General features: G+C 35.6%; 1 protein-coding gene across 1 annotated transcript; it reads left to right on the forward strand.

Moving 5' to 3' along the window:
- Window positions 1–1,026: 1,026 nt before the first annotated feature.
- Window positions 1,027–19,441, forward strand: LOC139120444 (BCL2/adenovirus E1B 19 kDa protein-interacting protein 3-like). Its single transcript, XM_070684853.1, has 6 exons — window positions 1,027–1,219; window positions 8,808–8,973; window positions 9,980–10,067; window positions 10,597–10,685; window positions 12,723–12,869; window positions 15,682–19,441. The coding sequence occupies exons 1-6, from the start codon at window positions 1,177–1,179 to the stop codon at window positions 15,722–15,724; spliced, it is 576 nt and encodes a 191-aa protein (XP_070540954.1). The 5' UTR covers window positions 1,027–1,176; the 3' UTR covers window positions 15,725–19,441.
- Window positions 19,442–20,499: the final 1,058 nt, after the last annotated feature.

A 20,499-nucleotide genomic window follows, 5' to 3' on the forward strand; every position in this document is an offset into this window, starting at 1 on the left:
TTGATAGCCTATACGTATGTTATTACTTACGCTAACACCGTGACTGTGAAATTCGAAAAACTCGCCGTTTAATTCGTCTAAAGTTACTGTGTGAGTCACATTGTTCGGCGTCGGTAGCTGCTTGTAAACGATTTTGAAATTTATCTGCAATGATAAATTTACAAAGTTGAGGTAAACAGACTCCAACTAGTTCATACTTTCATATAGATATTTCTGTTTAATTATGAATTTAACTCCCGGTTGGCCTATACTTATAGTTCGAAAAAATATGTTTCATACCATAACTATCTGGCGTCCGGCAGACTACTCAACGAGCCCCTGCGGTACTGAGTCATTTTTTTAACTCAATGAAATACAAACTTTAGGTTTGTAAAATTAATTTGAATTAATTTTTAATGGACCATTTTAATATTATCTCCAAATTAAGATTAAGGGATAAACCGATTATGACATTTTAATAGGCCTATGGTATAATGAAAGTAAAACACTGTGCTTCAACTTCTCTATTCTACCACCACTATCTCGGTTTTTTGTTGTATCATGGTAAAGTTTATAGTTGATATCCCGTTATCTTAGAATCGTCGTCATATAGGCCTACTGTTGACACGATTAAGGCGACACGTGTAGTTAATATACTGGCAGAAAGTTTAGATGTGTTTGTACGTTGCTAGGCAAAACTATCATGAATCACTTAGTGTCAAACCCATTTCTGAAAATACTATTTTCTTTTGTTGTGGTCCCTCCTAAATGACTTTCTTCGGAGTTTTAACGACCGAATGGACTTCGGTCATCGGTGACTAAGATATAGCATTGAAATTAAAGTAGGTGGAAGGTGATACAAAAGTGTGACAATGAGTAAACCATGTTTGGTGGACCGTGGTTTAGGAAACTTGCCAGGGTTCTGAAGCCAATGACGCCATCAACGTGATTCGGACTCAACTCGACTAAGGAGGTCAATATATTCTTATTTGAATGAGGGCAATCAGGTGATGTCTGATTTAAGCCATGATTGGCTAAAATCTGAATAAATTACGTAAATTTTATGTTAATAAGACTATGTTGACGTCGCCATTTTGCACTCTGCGGAACAAAAACAAACTACGTGTAGGGCGAATCGCAACGTCATATTAGCTTCAGAGAACTGCTCACAGAATATAGCACAGTAGACCAGAAAAAATGGCAAATCAGCCTTTAACCGAACAAGAAGATGCGCTTAATGGTAGGTACATCTGGCGCAGCTCTTGCTTTTGTGTTTTCTTCAGTATTTTGTATGAATGACATTTGCGCAATGGTAACATTGGCATTGAGGAATGAGGGTTTGTGGCCGGGTTTGTTGACGTTGCGCGCAAGGGAGGTTTTTGGACTAAATTGACTGATTACGCGCTGGGCGTTCAGGAAGTGGGGAATTGCACGGGTGAAATTGCGCCCAAACAGTTCCAGATTCACACCCATTGATACTGTTCTTATGACATGTTCAGAATTGCGGATATTTCTCTGATAACGGACACTTCCCCCAGTGAGAAGCTGTCCACGATGTATTTATCATGAACCCTTCCTCAGTGTTAATTAATGTTGTGCAAGCGTCATCGGCGTCAAACAATGTTCGGCAAGAAGATACCGCGTCCCTTTGCCTGAAAGTGGAGCCAAGGAGACAACGGGTGCGATAGGACCGCTCAAACCTTTACATAATATAAACAATGGGCGTTGCCACGTCTGAAAAGCTAACGGGACTTCAAAGATCTTCCAAATCAGTTTTCATGTCGTATCATGCATAAGGAAAGTGTACACATATGGCGTATATTTTGTTTCTTTGTTGTCATTTTTTCACCTGGACGCAGAATGGATGGCAAGACTCTTTGCGAACGAGTCAAATGAGACGACACGCCTCTCAATTAAAAATATAAAAATGGGAAGAAGTAAATGCAACGGTTATTGGTGTGCAAGTTTTTCCGTCGGTTGTTTTAACCTAGCTACAACCATCATTTTGGGGCATTTTTTTCTGCTATTAAATATCAGAATCAATATTAGCAATGTTTTCATCATATGGTCAACATACTGCCAGATCTGCTTAATTAAGTGTTTTAATGACAAAGTTGCCAGGATTAGTCACAGTTTTATGCTGCTCACTTTTATTTTCTTTTCATATTGCTCAACCCAACATAACAGCAATGTCATAATTTATCTTTGACAGAAATACAACATCTTGCATAAGACAATCCTTTAGACAATGCCTGAGCGTGTTAAATATTGGGTGTGATCGCCTGCTTATGGATTCATATTAAATTGACTTACCGATAAATAATTCGCTGTTATGTTGCCTTGTGCACAAAAAAAGCTAAATCATAAATTTTACTCATCGTTTCCATTTGTGTGTCAAGTGTTTCTGAATTATTCTTTATTGACTCGTTCAATTTAAATCTATTTATTCAGGCCAGCTTTATAAATTTTTGATTTTCATGGCTTTAAATTATTTACGTTTTTCATGAATCTCGAATAAACAGCTTTCCAATGGTGAGGGCACAATTTTTGTGGACAATGAGCAGTAATAGTGGGATTCATGTTTCTAACACTTAGACTACAGCTGTGATTGTCATGTGTTCTGCGTATGGGAGCTGGAATTACAATGCATCTCAGGTATTCTGAAATGAAGGAAAAACAAGAAAATTGAATGCTGTGTAGCTGCAAATAGTTTCTAAATATGTAAAATGTAACAGTTGAAGTCAGATTTAAATCATGCTATATCTTGTGATATATATGTATTTTTTTATTGTTGCGTTTACTACAGTTTTGCTGTCTTGTATACATATCTTCACTACATTTTCTCCTAAAAGATAATTTTCTTCATGAACAGGTTTTCAGAGTAATGACAACAGAGTATGTGTTCCAAATATTTTTTCCTCTCTTTAATTAGAAATGCCAATCAGATAGAAACCGTGTTTGAAATTATGAAAACAAAAGAAATATGATGTTAAGCCTTCTTTTTGCCGATTAATGTAAATTCTTTTACAAAGGAGGGGAGGGGTGATGTATTGTCAGCAGTATTGTGACTCAAACAGTTTGTGACAACAGTAAAAATAGCTGACCACTGCTAAACACTTTATTTGGACCTGTGTGATAAGTTTGATATATATTAATAACTCCTAATCACCAATTTAAATTTCTGTAATTCAATGAGACTATATGAAATAGGCCACCATGATGCTTGGTGGTCTCTTCTGGCACAAGGTGTAATTGTAGTTCAATTGTAGGTCCTAAGGTAATAATACATAAGTTTCCCAATCAGATATACACTCAGTAGACCATTCCAAGTATCTGGCAAGCTCAGCTGTAATGTCATCAAAAACTTTTAGGTATCAATCACCCTAGCACCAAAACTAGCAAAATTCAAACACTTGGGCAAACAGCCTTTGTGGTATATACAGGCCAGTCTCAATCAAAGCAATCTCATAGACCAATGAGCATGTGTGATCCTGCAGGGTAGACATGTTGCGAACATGTATTTTGTGTGTACATATTTTTGTCCAGGGTCATCCGGTTGTCAGATGCAGATGTACAGCAGACAAAAGTATAGTGTCACAAATAACCATTGTAATATTTGAGATGGTAATTTAATGCTTTATAGGTGATGAAAGATATTTTTATGTCAGGTAGATGATTTATTCAACTAGATAGCATTGTTTAATATTGGTCCCTAGCAAGTAAATACGATTGCAGCTTGTCAAACAACACAGGTGATGTGAGAACTACAGTATTTTTTCTGATTTCCATGTACATGCAGAATAAAAAAAACAACTTTGTGTACTATTTAGGAAATATTTAAATATACGGGTTGTGAATGTTTATATATATATAATAAATATTAGAATCCTGGCTGTCATATTGAGCAGGGCTTTGTCACTCATTGCTGTGAAATCTTGAAGTGACTGATTCTTATGTTCTTGTACATTGCTTAGATGATGTATTTACAGTGAATATCATTCATATACAGACACGGTGTGTTTGTGGTGACATATCATAAAGGTCAGCCAAGTATTCGTTACGTAATACCGGTGCTTCTTTGTATGTCTTGTCTGGGTTGCAGTAATGAGAAACTTTTAGTTTTTATATGGAGTTTTTTACTCATCTTCCATAGTGAGTTTGGAAAATTGCCCTGAAAACTGATTAATGACCTTCAAAAGATCTTCCAATGGATGACATATGTAGGAGAGGTTGAATTAATTGATTGTTTTTGTCTACTAATGCTATCATGTCACCATGTAGATATTAATATATGTGTTTACAGACGTCCTTCCAATTTCATATTGTATTTTCTAAGGTCACATTGGTTAATTGGTCATAGGGCGTGTTTATTTGCACACTATGCAGTTTTAAAGACAGCACCAAGAAGTTTGAATCTATGAGGTCAACAAAAATTTTCTTATGCATGCACAAGAAACGATGAGTATATTCCAACCTTATAGGTGTTACAAGACAAAGTTGTATAAGGCTAATTACCATACATGTAACCTCTGACCCTTGATGTTCTTGAGAGAAGTTCAGTGACATCAATACTGTTGTGGCAAAATAAGGCTGAAAGGAAATTTCACTGAAAAATTCCTTGAATTTTGTGTCAAAATGTTTCAAGTTTACCTTATGAGACTCAGAGATATGTAAGTCAGGTTGAAATGCTGTATCATGTATGAATTTTTTTAAAAATCAAGCATTATAAAATACCTTATTCAAGAGCTATAAAATCGTATATTAAACCATTGTCAATGTTGATAATGGTAACTTTGGTTAATGTTTGTGCTCAGACAAAAAATTGTTATTCCATATTTTCAGCCGGGTGTCAGTAAACGTCTATCAATTTAAAAGTAGTATCTGCAAAGCTTTTATATCATTTTGCTGGGAAATGTTAGTTTTTGCCAAGTTTGTAGTAAAACAACATGATGTTCCAGTGAAGGTCTGTGAAAGGTAGCTGCATAACTCATCAACTTAAAGACAATATAGCATCAAAACTGGTAAAACCATGGCTCTTTAAGGCAATATCTTTACCAGGGCCATGCAATAAACACTATGATGATCTTAAAATATGAAAAGATGATTACTAATTATGCAGTCGACAAGTTTGACTTATCGTAGTTTATATGTCAACCCCCCCTTTTAGAAATATTTCGATCTCTTTGCAAAAGAAAGGATTTAAAGAGCCAACCTAGTTTTTTGCACAGATTGATTTTGACCTGGTATCTGCATATGCAACAATGGTATTATCGATTGACTCTGGAATGTTGGGATATATTATGTCTTTTCATTGATAGGGAAATTTTCAGCCCTGTTGTGTTTTTCTTCCAAGGCAGTGGGGCATGTTCCTCCCATATTACATAATGCAGACTTGTAACAAAGCAAGATGGGTAGTATTCATCAAAAAAAGCGTAATGCAAAAAAGATGAGTTTTTGAACTGTGTAAGGCTACTTTTCATACTGTACAGGAAACATGAATGGTTAAATAATGTTCATTAAATGTTTTGTGATATCTGTGTGCAATGATGACATGTGCTACGAAATAATTACGTTTGTTGGTCAATGACAGTTCCATATGGTCTGTGACAATACTCTGCTTAAATTTATACACAGGCTACCTGTGAGATGAACAAGTATAATACTGCTATATAAAAAGGGCATGAAGTGTTTTTGTCAAGTTCCTGCCCCAGGGCATACTAAAGAAGTGAAGGCCTTTGTTTTTTACACTTTGTATGGTAGAAATTTGTCGTAAAACATTGGGTGAAAGGGCTACGTTTTCCTTTCATCCCAAAATAGCTGTCAGCATACCGGGCAGTTGGCATCTTCCGGACCCCGTTTTATGGAGAGGCTAATTTTCCTTTTTCTGTTGACAGTTTATCCCATAATAGATTATACATTGGTTGCAGATTATTTATTTATATTTTGGGTGATACATGTTCAACTATTCCTTTGTCTTGGACCGCTTAAAGCCTTTAAAAATTAATCTGTATGAAGATGTTCTCAGCCATTGAGGTAAAACCGCTTGTAAACTTTTGTACAGCAACAGATTGAAGCTTGTCTATCAACAATGTTTTTTACGCAGAATCCTTAAACAAAAGTAAGCAAAGAGCTTTATGAACAGAATATGCAAGATGTAGGAAATTTATAGGGTGATTTAATCTGTCGTCATGAGGAGACTCTTAAGAGCTACTCTCTGCAAAAAAACTGATAAATCTAACACAGGTACTCAAGTACTCAAGAAGTAATGTTCCAGGAAAATCAATAAAGAATGCTAAACGTCAAGAAATTGTGATTTCATTTTGTTGATGTCGGTCAAATCAATACATTGCGTAGCTACATGACACTTTATGATATTTGTCTACGGGGGTTGTGTTGATAAGAAAAAAGATAATTGAAGATGCTGTTTATACATAATTGTGTGTATTAACAGTCTCTGCTTCTGATCTGAGTGTATATATATGTGTTGGTTGGTTCAATTTTCAATTTGCTTTTCCAGTTTTTCTCAAATCTCCATATATTTGTTTTATACGCAGCAGTTTACACCTAGTACATACAGATTTATGTGAATTATTTCAATGAATTTTCATAAGTCTATATATCTGCCATCAGGGTAATAGCTCATCTTTCTGTATAAACTTACATACATTGAGAATTATTAATAGATTAATGTAAATGACTTTTTCATGTAGCTTTTAAGGCATGTTCATGTACGGGTAGATGATGTAACTTTGAATATTTTCAGTGTTGGGGATACAGTAATTTCTCGGTATGAATTTCAAAAAGTTTAGAATTTAACTGCGGCAGTTCGTCGAGATATGAAAAGAGTGATTTTACAACAGTTAAAATTGTATTGACACCTGAAAGTGTGAGAGGTTAGAGTGACTCACAGAAACCGTATTTTAAGGAGGGATATGCAAATGTATTCATTGGCACGCTGAGATCATTCCATCTTTTTTGAATGGAGCAGCTGGTTACCTGGACCTCCTGCCATCTAATTCCTATGCAGGTCTCTTGAGATATCAAAGTACAGGTCTTCAAGGGGCCTGCAGTTGCATTATTAATCACAGAAATTATTGTCATAGTTGTCTTTGTGAAATTAAATATTTCCAAGAATTGTATGAATTACTTTGACTAAAAATGGTTAATATTTAAGTGCAATTTCTTTGTAGTTAATTAGATATGAATACATAATATTTTTTTGATAAATATTTTGTTATTAGGTTATATTTGTAAGAAGAGAGAAAGAAAGACATAAATAAAAGGCGAAATTGTTCAATTGCAGTATATGGTGCAATAAATTTTTTCAAAATATTTGCATTATTTTCAGGGATGTAGAAAATAACCGGCAGCCAGCAAAAACAACCAGCTGTCAGCTAAAATTTGCTGGCTGTGAAAATTTAGTTTTTGTAAAAGATCAAGACATTTTGCACAGACTTAATGTGCACATACAGTACTTGTAACTGCCTGTACTTTTATTTTTACCACTGTTGCAACCAAAATTTCCCACATCCCTGTATTTTGAGCAAAGTCTATTCTAAGGTTAACCAAGAACTGATTTACATTCCATTTTGGTTTGTGATCAAAAATTTATGGTGTGACTCTCACGGACTCAATCAGTGTTTGATTTATATTTATATGATTTCCCAGATTTTCTGATGCAATCATCTCACTGTGCCCTTACGTTGAACTCCTGGGCTTTGCTGAGACAGTTGCTCGCAAAGCCTGATAAATTTAGACAAGTGTAGAGGCCATACATGTAGCTCCGTTCAGATACCTTGTGGCTGTACAAGATTGCTTAAGGGGAAGGCTGAAATGAAATGGCTTTGAAGGTGGTAGTTACCGGCTATGTAATTTTGCAGCTTATGAAAAGTTTTGCACAGATGTTAGGAAATTGATTTTAAAAATTGATTTGAGAAAAATGCGTGAATGATTTACTTGTTAATCACTTCTGCATGGTGATGAGAAAATAATTTGTCTGAGCAGAAGACAGAGAAATGAAACCAATACTGCTCTTTGGTACAGATATTGATATTTTCATGTGAATGACAGGGAACTGCATGAAAAAGCAAATGATCTGACCATCCACAACTAATCTTGGTGATGGCTGAAGTAGGCATATTTGAGTTGTTGTCAGAATATGGTTGTCCTTTGGGACGGGATATGATACATATTGGTACATGATATATCTCTCAGTTGCAGCACATTTGGCACCGACACAAACATCTCGAAGGACTAACTTAATGTCTCTCACATGTATCCATAAATCTACAGTCTGCTGTAGATACTCCCTATCAGAATTTTGATATATGGATGTTCATCAAGACAAAATCATGGCCGTACATTTTATTTTGTTTATTCATTTATTTATTTATTTTTTTAAATAACTTAAATCTTTACAGAAACATTTTAGAAACAGCAATAAACAATTCAACGTTATGTTAAGCGAGGATCTGTTGAAAAATAAATGTAATTAAATATCAGTAATAATTTAACAAATGAATAATTTCTGTGAAGAATTTCTTTTTTTTGGTTGATTTAATAGTATTGAACATCTGAGTTTTTTGCATAGAGTAAGGTGAGCTCAAATTAGAAAGGAAATTTCCCAGGACATGCTGAATCTCAACTTACAGAATGCCCAAAGATTGCAAATAATTGCATTAAGCTTTTAAGTAACATGATGTCTAGCTCAGTTAGTTGATATTTAGCAGAATCTCAGGCTGAGCATCAACAACAGTCAGTCAGAAGATGAAAAATACCCAGAGACTGCAAATGAAAATTCTCAGTTAGACCATGTTTTATATTTGCAGAATCTTGGGTTGAATTACACTATGCCCAAGGTGGACCAGGACAGCATGAATCAACGCACTCTGGAGTTCCACTCTCAGCGTACAATGGAAACATGGAAAAGCTGCTGATGGAAGCACAGAGAGAATCATCCCGGTCAACTTCCAGGGGTAGCTCACAAGGTGGAAGGTAGGATACTTTACAAGTACACACACTCTCCCCACTCAAATTCCATATCCCCGAGGCATTCTTTTAAATATACCTGGAACTTTAACATCCCAGGAATGTAATTCCCTTCACATATTTCACTTTCTGACCCACTTGCTTGGCTTAGCCCAACCATGATATTTAAGCTCGCATATCCAAAGAAAAGTACATCAGATAATTGCACATAAGGTATAGGAATTTGTGAGAACATGGGCATATTCAATTTATTTACAAAATATGTGCAATAGTCTTTGAAAAATTGTGCAATTAGGTACATGATTATAAATAAATATGGATCATCAACATTGATGAAACATTCCACATGGTTGGTGAACTGATGCCAGTTCTGTCATATAAAAAACTTGTAATATACAGTACGCCATACTGTCGGCATAAAATCCATTAAAACTATTTTGGGGAAAGCTGACATCTGCTCTTGAGCTACGTGAAAACTGCCATGTTTTGAAGACGCTGTGAAGGTGAATGAACTTTCCCCCTGTTGAATGTTAGAGACAGATGTTGATTTCTCAGTGACATGTCAACTGATAAGAGAAGTAGGTGGTTCTGAATAAGGTCACATTGAAGGTCAGTTGACATTTTGCAAGTACATCTAAAATCATTTGTTTTGAAAATAAGTAATGCTTTAATTCTGTAATTAAGAAATGCATATCACACTCACCCTAATCTTTGTTTTCACAGGGATAATTACAGGTAAATTTTTGCTAATCGCAGGTAAAGGCATTGTGTAAATAACCATATTTAGACATGTGTATTTGAAGAGATACAAGCAATGTAAAGCTTGTCGCAAAGTCCATGTCTTACATATTTCTACAACTACTAATACTTAGCACCAAAAGGCAAAAGGAAAATTTACATTCAGATTTTTTGTAACTTTTCATCAGGTGAACATTTTTTTAGACTTGTTTGTAAATTCTCGGTTTGTTGATATCACATGAGAAGTATGTCTTTTTCTCTTTGCTGTTTTCAGCCCCAAGACTCCCAATAGCCCAATAAGTTCAGCAGCAGGTTCAACTACTGGATCGTCATTTGGACATGCGGAACAACCCCAGATTCAGGTAATATGTTTATTAGATGCAGGGTACCACCACTGAACTGAAACCAACTCTACCACTTTATCAGTCGTAAAAAAGTTTCACATTCGATGGATTTGATCATATTATTTTGTTGATAACATATCAAAGTTGGAAATTTGATATTCCATTAATAACACACTAGACCCTTGATATCAAAATCATGTGCAATTGAAACAAAATGTTTCCTGAACAAAGGATACATGTAGTTACTGTAATGTATGTATTTATGTGTTTTGCCCTTGACAGCCAAGTGATCTATATGGCAGTCTCTCTCTGTCCTTCTCTCTCTCTCTCTCTTCTCTCTCTCTCTCTCTCTCTCTCTCTCTCTCTCTCTCTCAAACTCTTGATCTCTCTCAAGAACTCTTTCTCCATCTCTGTCATCATCTATCACTCTACCTACTAGTAACTAACCTGTCTGTCTATCTCAATCAATTACTTTTCAGGAAGCTGTTTTACATGGACATATGAATCTTGATTATGAAACTAACCACATTAATTTTCAATTTGACAGCTTGGTATAGCTCAGGGTATGGTAGACAATACATCATCAGGTGACTGGATTTGGGACTGGTCAAGTCGGCCGGAATCACACCCTCCAAAGTAAGCCCTGGAAGTATCTATTAGTCTTTGTGATTTATACGATGTGTGTGGTTATATTGACTACAGCAAACAAATCTGATTGTATGGTATTTCTTAAAGCGATTCTGATAAATTACGTTGTTCAAAGATGACTGTCACATTTATCTTGTACACTGTTGTACCATGTTTATTACATGCCTCGATTTGGGTAGCAGCAGGAGACAATTTGCCCTCCTGGTGTCGGGCAAATTGTCACCTGCTCTCGGGCACATAAACCCATGTATTCAGGCAATAATATAATTATCATACATTAAAGTGATACCACCATACTGTTTAGGAGTCTTCGACTGATCATAACAGTAAAAATTGCAAACTGATATCAAACGTAAAACTTTGATGTCAAATTAATGTGATTTAATTGATATTGAAAGTATGGTAATTAATTCATATAAAGTTGTCATCTGCTTAGTATAGGGGATTCTGTTGTTATTGTTTCAAATCAGATTAATCCAGAGTGTATGATGATAAGACGGCCTTGCTGCAAACAATGCAAACTGTGTTCAACAAATTGCAGTTATCATATTGTTTCATTGTTCTCAGGATTGCCTTGAGAGAATTCCACCTTGTCAAAGGTCACCGTTTGGGTCAACGATAGTAAACATCAGTGTATGGGATATGTTTACCAATGTATCTGATCCCACAACATGGTGGCCAAATAATCAGTGAAGAAAAATCTTCTAAGAGCAATTGTTGTAATCATGGCCAGTGTTGTCATTTGTACAGTCCATTGTCAAGTGCTTCTTTACTGGCTTTTAAGGCGGTTGTTATTCCATTTCCTTCACGTTGGTCAAAATTATGAATCAAAGGATGAGAGACTGTGTAATGTGCAGGTTTTCATATGAACAGCTCATGTAAAGAGATGACTTCATGTTTCTCATTAGGAACTTGTGTGTATGACCAACAGAAAATAAACTAAATAAACAACATGTGTATTCACTGAATTGATGTTTTTGTTCCGCCAGTAACCTTCCACACTGGCCGTAAAACAAAAATGAGCTTTGTCTCAAACATATTGTAAATATTTTGAATTGTTAACAGTGGTGTTTACAAAACTCCAGGGACAGCCAATCGGGTTTCCTATTCTTAAACAGTTTATTTTGATTTCAAGGGCTCAGAAGAAACCTTAAGTTTATGAAACCGTGAAATGTTAAGGACACAGCTGTCTCTTAATCCTATAATGATATGTCAGAACCGTGGCAAACTCTTTCTGTGAGAGATTTACCTAGGAGACAAAAACATCTCGACTGAAAGACTAAAATTCTTAGAAAGGCTTTTGAATGAAAGCAGTTTGACTCAGTGATTCATGTGGAAGGATTTTGGGTTAGGAACGACATGATTTCCGCGATATTTAATAGTATCACCAGGGTTGGCGGAATAAATACCTCAGGATCTGTGGAATTTAGGGATGCTGCTGTACCTCCCAAGTATTGTTATGGAAGCTTGTTTCGGGACAAAGGTGAAGGCTGCATTGGCATTAAAATGTTCACCTTGAAATAGTTTGGAACTCTAGATAGCATACGGATTTGATGGATTTATGGCCCTAGATTTTAACACAATGAGTGAACACAAGATGGTGGAGTCAGCTGTCTGTTATGTTGCTGCCACTGGTTTTGCCCGGTGGGTTTCTCCTCAACTTTCAGTTAATTCTATTTTCCATTGTGGCACACACTTTTTACGCATCAATGAGGGAGGTTGGCTCTTCATACAGTGCCTTATTTACGTGACATGTTGAAGTAGACAGGCTGTTATAATTATTGACTTAGACTACTACAGCTATCACTGACACTGCACTGGTATGTAGATCTATAAAACAGAAGCCATAGCAATTCCATGAAACTCTCGTACCAGAGAAGTATCACCAAACTCAGTACGCCCAAGACTTTTAAAGTACTTATTGCTAGGAAGCTGACACAGATAGCCATCGTTTTTACTTAACACAATCATGAGTTTTCATAGCTCACACATGCTATTTCATTTATGTCCTTCTCTCTGTCACAGGGAATTCAAATTCAAGCATCCAGACAGAAAGTCAACTCTGAGTATGAGAAAATCAAAAGCCATGAAAAGTGGAATATTCTCAACAGAATTTCTTAGTGTATTCATTCCGTCTCTCATCTTGTCTCACCTGCTAACCCTTGGAGTAGGGTAAGTTCCCTTGTCGAAAAAATTTATTTATAAAAAATACAGACTTTTTTTTCCACAAGTTACTGTTCAACACTTTGATAAAGCCACACCCATGCTTTCAATAGGCAGTACCTAAGAGTTTTTAACACTTTGAATGCTGTAATTTTTTTCACACCAAAATTTTAGTGCAACATTTTACCAATTTTTATGAATTTTTCTGGAATAGTTTTGATAATTTTGGACCAAAAGAATATTACATTTCACTGGCTACAGTTTTTTATCAAAATTCTGTCAAAACTCTAAAGAAATTGACTTTAATATATTTTATAAAAGTGCCAAAAATTGACTCATTTGCTGATGAACTTGTGGTCTGTGCATCAAATACAATGTTTTTCTGTCATGCCAATTTTCTCTGCAAGGTTCCAGCTTTTTCAACAGAAACACAAATTTTCACCTTGTTTTTGTCTACTATGTTACGGCTATAGTGCCTGCTGAAATACTTGGTATTCAGCATGTCAAATACTGTCTACCATATGTCTTGCCAATTATTGTTGTCTAGTGATTTACAAGAGACCAATTTTGAGGAACTGTTGACACATGTTATATTTGTATGAACCATGCACAGAGTTCAAATATTAAACAATACTTCAGGTCTGGGATGACCACGCAGATCAAATGCACTGAAAAAAAATTATAAAGTTAAAGGTTCTGTCTGTCAATTCCATCAATAAAATACATCTTTACTTCTAAATTATCTCAGGTGGGGACATCCGTGTAAACTCAGTCTATCAACTTTTGGATAACATGTTTTCTGTATCCATATATCAAGTGTTTATTGAATTGTATCATCAAAAAAACTATCAGACATAAAACCTAAAGAACAGCTTGCTTAATAGGTTTACAAAACTTCCATACACTCTTAACCCTTTGAGTACTGTAATTTTTCCCACCAAAATTTTAGTGCATCATTTTACCAATTTTTATGAATGTTTCTGTAATTCCTTTGATAATTTGAGACCAAACAGACAGCACTTTTAATAGCTTACAGTTTTTGATCAAAATTTTTTGGAAAATCTGAAAAAAATTTTTGGACCTGACAAAAAATTGTCTACCTTCTATTTCAGAAAGACGATGAAAATCGACTTTGGTACTCAAAGGGTTAAACCTTCTGTATCTGTTTAATATTTGGTCAAAAAAGTTACAATCACACTCTAGTTTATCATGAAAGAAAAGGAATATACATTGTGAATGTAGAGCTGTTGTTGTTTTTGCCCCGAAAATTTAGTTGTCATGTATCATTTAAAGGTGTGATGAGATTTATAAATCAGGTATTAGCTGACCATGCGTGGAAATAAACTGTCATCTCATTATGTCCTTGAATTCATTGTAATACATACCTTTTGACCTCAATCAGCAATCAGACAGTTCTCTGTGTCTCCTGTAATGACCTCGGTGGCAGCAGGTATCTTTTTTTAGTCTGCTCATCCAGAACAAATAGTGTAACTGTCAGACTTTCAGTGTGTACTGATGTTGTGTAACACATGATTCACGTCAATGACATGTAACCCACATACGTGCCAACTGTCATGTCAGACCTCGGTGTTTGTAGGACTGGTGAGGGATGTCTAGGACATCTGTAAGACATTCTACTTTTAGATAACAATGTGTGAACACTGTGTTGCTTCTGCACCCCCTTTCAAAGCTGAATTTCGTGCAGCCCAATTATTCTATATGGAAAGGTTTGACCTCTGTAAAGCAATATGGAGGGGGAGGGGCAGGAGGGGGGAGAATAATTGAAATGTGAAAAAGTAATTATGCAGCATTCAAATATTGTTAATATTCCATATAAAGGACAAAGCAATTATTATTGTTTCTAACCTCTGTAAAGCATTGGGGTTGGGGAGGGGCAGGGAGGGGGGGAGAATAATTGAAATGTGAAAAAGTAATTATGCTGCATTCAAATATTGTTAATATTCCATGTAAAGGACAAAGCAATTATTTTCGTTCAAATTTGTAACTGTGGCAACATGCAAATTGCATGTATGTGTATTGTTTTGCAAACTGAAATGTGCTGACTGCAAAAAATCATGCATTACATAATATGTGGAATATATTGATGATGTATTAAATAGAATATGGTCATTGTGTATAAATATTTTTTCTCCACAATTTTAAATCACAAACTGTTGTAATCAAAGGGTTTCATGTAGCATATTTGAGTACATGTAATTACTGTTTTGGTGTGTCTTTGGTAACTCACAACCAAGCAACCTCCATATTTACTGAATAGCCTATCAAATTTTGTTATGTAGTGTTATGATTTTAACAATTCTGTTCCATTTCTGACATACCCTGTCAGTGTCAGATGTCATCATTGAAATCTGTAGATAGCAGTGTAGAGGGGTTAAGGTTCCAGGACAAGCATTAGGCCCTTCCAAACAATAAATTTTCTGCAAAGAACTGGGCTTGTTATCCAATTAGAGTATATATTTTCTGAAAGCCTAGGTGTCCGTGAATGCTGTGATTTGTATTTTGTAGTCATTGTTAAATAAGGATCATATGAAAGTCAATTTAAGCATCTGATAAATCAGTTTCACTAGGTCCCACACCCCTTAACCCTTTCACCAACAGATAATGGTACAGTCCTTCTCTTTTCAACAGGGTACAGTGGACCTTTTAACTCTGAAATAGGGATGAAAGGTTTGAAATGACAGACCTGTTACAAAATACACCTGATTAGTATAAACCCTGCTGCTGTGAAACACCTGCCAAAATGTAGATCTCGCAAGTTTTACATTTTCATTTTCTGACTTCTCTCTTCTCTCTTTTCCAGAATCTACATAGGAGCTCGCCTTGCATCCAACAAGACTTCCTAAACACCAAACGACCTCATCACATCACAGCTATGGTGACATTGTCACGGCAGAAGTGTAGCCAACCCGATGTTTTCGTTAGCCGAGTCATCGCTTCGGCTCCACCAATGGCAGCCTTGCGGTTGCCTTACAGATACTGCTATCAGTCCAAAATTCTGTTAAAATTAACTGTCAAAAACGCATCAAACACTCTCTGTATACTACAATAGTCAACACTGGGTAGTGCAGTGTTTTTTTTTTGGGTAAAAATTGCCTTCAAAATTAGCCTATCTTTGTAGTTTTTAATTTAAAAATTATGGAAGACAACGAGATTTATGTGCATCATGTAAAAATTGCCGTTTTATGTATATATATATAAATATATAACCTTCATGATCAATGTCAAAGTCTCTCATATCCAGGGTGATAAAATTTATACCCACATTATTACATATTTGAATTTTAGTATTTTGTTTTCAGTGTTCTGTTCTGGGTGTCTTTATATAGAATGACTTACACCAGGATGTTATCTGCCAAGTTATTCCTATTATCCTGTTTTTCTTAACTGTGGAATTTGCAATTACCATGCCATATTGCCACATGCTTTCCATGGAAACCTTTGCATATCAGATGCATGGAAAACATTAACTCCTGCATTCCAGTCAAAGATGCCCGATCCAACTTTTTTGTTATGTGGGTTTCAAAGCAATGCTAGATTTGTCTTTTGTAAACAAACAAAGATTCATTTTGAGTCATGCATTCACAGTTTTGACTGCCAGATTTTTTCTATACAAGATTCCAGGCAGATTCATCGCTGTCTATTGTATGTAGTGGTTTAAAACAATGTCACAAACACTTTATAGTCCAGACACCTCTGTAGTATGGTCAGTCACAAACACTTTATCAGAATCACACTTGAGTATGGGCAAATTAGTCGTATGTAATTAAAAAAAAAATTCACAAGCACTTTGTAATCCAAACACCTATGTAGTATGGAGAGGTGCATTAGTTATAGATGATTAACAAATAATATCACACTTTGTAGTCAGAACACCTACGTAGTACGAACAGATGCATTAGTTTTTAAATTGTCATTACAGGCACTCTGTACTCTGCAGACCTGTCCACGGACAGCTCTGTAAAGAGACAACAATACCAGCTACCTCTGTAATCTAAATAATCTGAGAGGGATAGGTGGTTCGGTTTTACGCTACATGACACCAGTGTAAACTGAACACCTATTTTTTTTTGACGTGTTAGACCTTTACACATTTAACATTACTTAGCCATCTAGCATATCCTAGCAAACTCAATACTGGGCACTTGATAAAACGTTCATCATCAGTTAGTAGTATTTTTGCTGTGTGGAAACTAATAAATGTATTTTTGCCTGAAGGAGACTGCCATAGTCATGCAAATATCCTGCAAGTGTAATCAGTAAAATAAAAAGAGGAAGAACTTACTTCCAGCGAGCTCATTTACATACAGGTATACCTTGGCTGTGTACCACTTTTTTAAAAAACAACAATTTTTGGCTTTTTTTTCTGGTTTTATGAGATGTTTTGGCAAAAAACCTGTAGATTTGTTTAATTTTAAGGCTTGCAGACAGTAATTTTGTAGGCATCAGGTGGCATTATGAACGTCAGTTTGTAACAAGCTTTGGCGATGATTCATCATGAATAGTGATTTATTTTAGAGACCCAACATTCATGGTAAAATGTGGGTCAAAGGGTGATAGTACAGACCTTTCAATTTGTGCATAATATATACAAGTTTTGGAGAACTTTACTTGTCCAATATAGTTACACTTTCAGGCCTAAACATACATACCGATATGTAGAGGTGATTCAAACGTTGTTAAAAAGAGGCTTGAGAGGTTTCAAATTGAACATCTGCAAATGGGGAACTCAGCTTGACTTGATGTGAGGTAGACAATGTCAGAAAAATTGAAGGGGAAGTGATCAACTTCCAGGTAGATGGCATATACGATACTATCCATTCTCTACATTTCAGTGATGGTTAGTGTGCAAATTCTATTGACCAATACTGTTCTTTCAGTTTCAAAACGTGTTGCGTGTTACTTCCAGGACCCTTACACCTTGTACCCGTATGGTTGGGAGCAAACCTCATTGTTTACAATAGTGAGTGTTGACCTGAGTGCAAGGATGTAGGGGTGAAAAAATTCAGTCACTTTGGAACAATCTGCTACACAAAGGGAAATACATTTCTCATGAATACAAGTAATCCACTTACAGAATCTTGGGAAAGAAAATCTGTTGAGTAAAATAATTGATAATAAATCATGGACTATTTAAAAGTTCTGATGCAGTTCTGTAATGACCTTGGAGTTAGTACTGGGTAGTTTCCAGTAGTTAATAATCAAACAGACCATACAAGCTTGATCAGACGCTAAGTTAAAAATGTGAAAACACTTGCCACGCTTTAGTCATATTAAAAGTCAATACAGAGTTGCAGGTCAGAATAATTCAACTCGTGATTCATGAAACTTTCGCAAATTAATGGCATCATCGTTCAGTAAATAGTATTGCCTCTTCCTGTCATTAAATTTCAAATCCCATTTCAAACTAGCAAATGGAAGTATAGAGAAATCACAAATAAAAAATCAATGTGCTATGCACTCAGAAGAAGTGCCCAGAGGCATTCTATTTTCTGCATGTGCAGATGATCTTCAGAAAATCTTAATTGTGGAAATGATTCTCAACAATTGTAAAAGACTTTTTAATAGCACACTACATCATGAAACTTGAAATGCAAGGTGTTAGGGTTTAGGTACTGCAGCCAAGCTGATTAAAATGCAAAGATCCCTATCCCGTGACACCATGCAATGTCATTTTTCTAACGAAGTCAAGAAAAGTTTCATGGGAAAGTTGCAAAATTTTAAATTTAATGTCGTGATTTGTGTGTGAATCATGGACCTTTTGCACTGATTGTTGGCAAAGAACTACAGATGGATGAGGGCATTTGCAAAAATTTCCGCCACAGCAAAGATATGTTTTTAGCTTAGTTGATAAGGAAGTGGCATTTTTGTCAAATAGAGGAAGTGAAAGAAGTAATTTGGGAAAATTATACTGGTATCAGTGATACCGTTAAGCCACTCATCTTTCATGCGTGTCATGGCTTTACCATTTGCTGTCACTCACGTTTGATTGATATGCTGTTTGTGATTCATGCAAGCCGTTTGTAGTTTTCACTTCACTTGAAATGTTATGTTATTGTAATTGTGTAGGGTTAAAGCAACAAACTTTGCAATTATTCAGCGACAAATCATATCAGTAAATTATTCAGTCAAATGTAAAGTTTTTCCTCAAAAAGACAATATTTATGATATTTTTTGAAATTTGTGATGACGTAAAAAGTGCAACAATTGATGTGTACCTTCAAGTGGGATGGAAAATTTTCCTGTCCAGATTTATACGCACAAATGTTAAAAGACAACAAACTTTGAGGACAAAAGTCGAGTGGTTAACATGACTTGTAAAATTTATGAAGAAAGCAAGGCTAAATTTTTTTGAGATTCAGTATTCAGATCTTTTAAAAATGTTTTCAATGCTGTCAAATTGGCACAAAGTTCTTTGAATAGAAGGAAAAAATCTTTGTATGGTATCATCATATTGTTTATTTGATAGCTTTTTGCATAGATTATGTAGATATTGTGCCTGGTTTCTGTTGTTATAATCAGTGTAGCATGCAGTGGAATAAAAAACCTGTTGCAAGCAGTAAGAGATTTCTGCTGGTCTTTTGTTAAAAAAAAATAACTCATTTTGGCATGTTACTAACGTGCAGCCACACTAAATTTTCTGGTCTTTCCATCATCAGCTACCATTTGCCTGTCACAACTAGCAGATATTGGCCAGAACTACAGCATAGGGAATCATGGCTAAAAGTCTTCACACCTTAGCTTTGATTTTCTGAGGTACTCTGTAACTGGTGTTGGCCGTTGTACTATCTGTGTAGAGGACACTATTTATTGTCTGTTACTACTGTGGTGCCAATTTTATCATAATTTGAGAAGTCGGAGTGCTAGTGATCAGAACAGTGAACCATGATGATTGAGATGTGTAGAGAAATAGTTGACAAAAAATATGCCTTGAACACTGTTCAAACTCTGTTCAAAGATTGAAAAGAAAATACAATTTTTGGTGTCTGTGAAATATATATGCAGATGAGCTATGTGTCTTAAAGACACATGCTCAATGCCAAGAACACAAAATCACAAAGATAATGTGCAAGCCAGTGTACCTTCCAACTTAAGGTAGTGACTGCCTTGAAAGTGAAAGACTTAAACTGTTGCTCAAACTTTCCTCAATGAAACTTTCAACCATTCTCTTACCAAATCAAGAATCAGTGGTCACTGTGTAAAATTTGATACTAGACAGGGCTCGAAATTAGCGGTAGTCCTGTGTCCACAGACTACCAACTTTTCCCTGGGGCTACCAAAACCCATGAAATGGTAGCCCACACGGACTACCAAAGCCCGGGACATGAAATTACATAGTGGACGACTTGTTGATCGCTGTGAGATGAAATAGTGTAAAATATAAAATATGTCAAATATCATTATCTGAACTGATGTACCAGGATGACAGGCTCAGGAAATGATGGCCAATGAAAATTCATTTTCATAGTTATTTAATCACAATGCAACAATCACAATTAAACACAAAATTATCCAAACTGCAAAGAAAAAGCTGTCGGGCCATCCACAAATTACGCTTTCCGAAGTGTACGAGATCATCCCATGATAGTGTACTATCGTAAGGAAATATATACAAAATTGC

This window comes from Ptychodera flava, chromosome 20 (genome assembly GCF_041260155.1).
Source record: "Ptychodera flava strain L36383 chromosome 20, AS_Pfla_20210202, whole genome shotgun sequence".
In the NCBI taxonomy this organism is placed as follows: Eukaryota; Metazoa; Hemichordata; class Enteropneusta; family Ptychoderidae; genus Ptychodera; species Ptychodera flava.

What these genes read in the sequence shown, in the direction of transcription:
- LOC139120444 (XM_070684853.1), top strand. Translation starts at nt 1,177, where the DNA reads ATGGCAAATCAGCCTTTAACCGAACAAGAAGATGCGCTTAATG. An exon ending in GGTAGCTCACAAGGTGGAAG is followed by an intron (nt 8,974 to 9,979) that starts GTAGGATACTTT and finishes TGCTGTTTTCAG; the next exon opens with CCCCAAGACTCCCAATAGCC. An exon ending in CCGGAATCACACCCTCCAAA is followed by an intron (nt 10,686 to 12,722) that starts GTAAGCCCTGGA and finishes TCTCTGTCACAG; the next exon opens with GGAATTCAAATTCAAGCATC.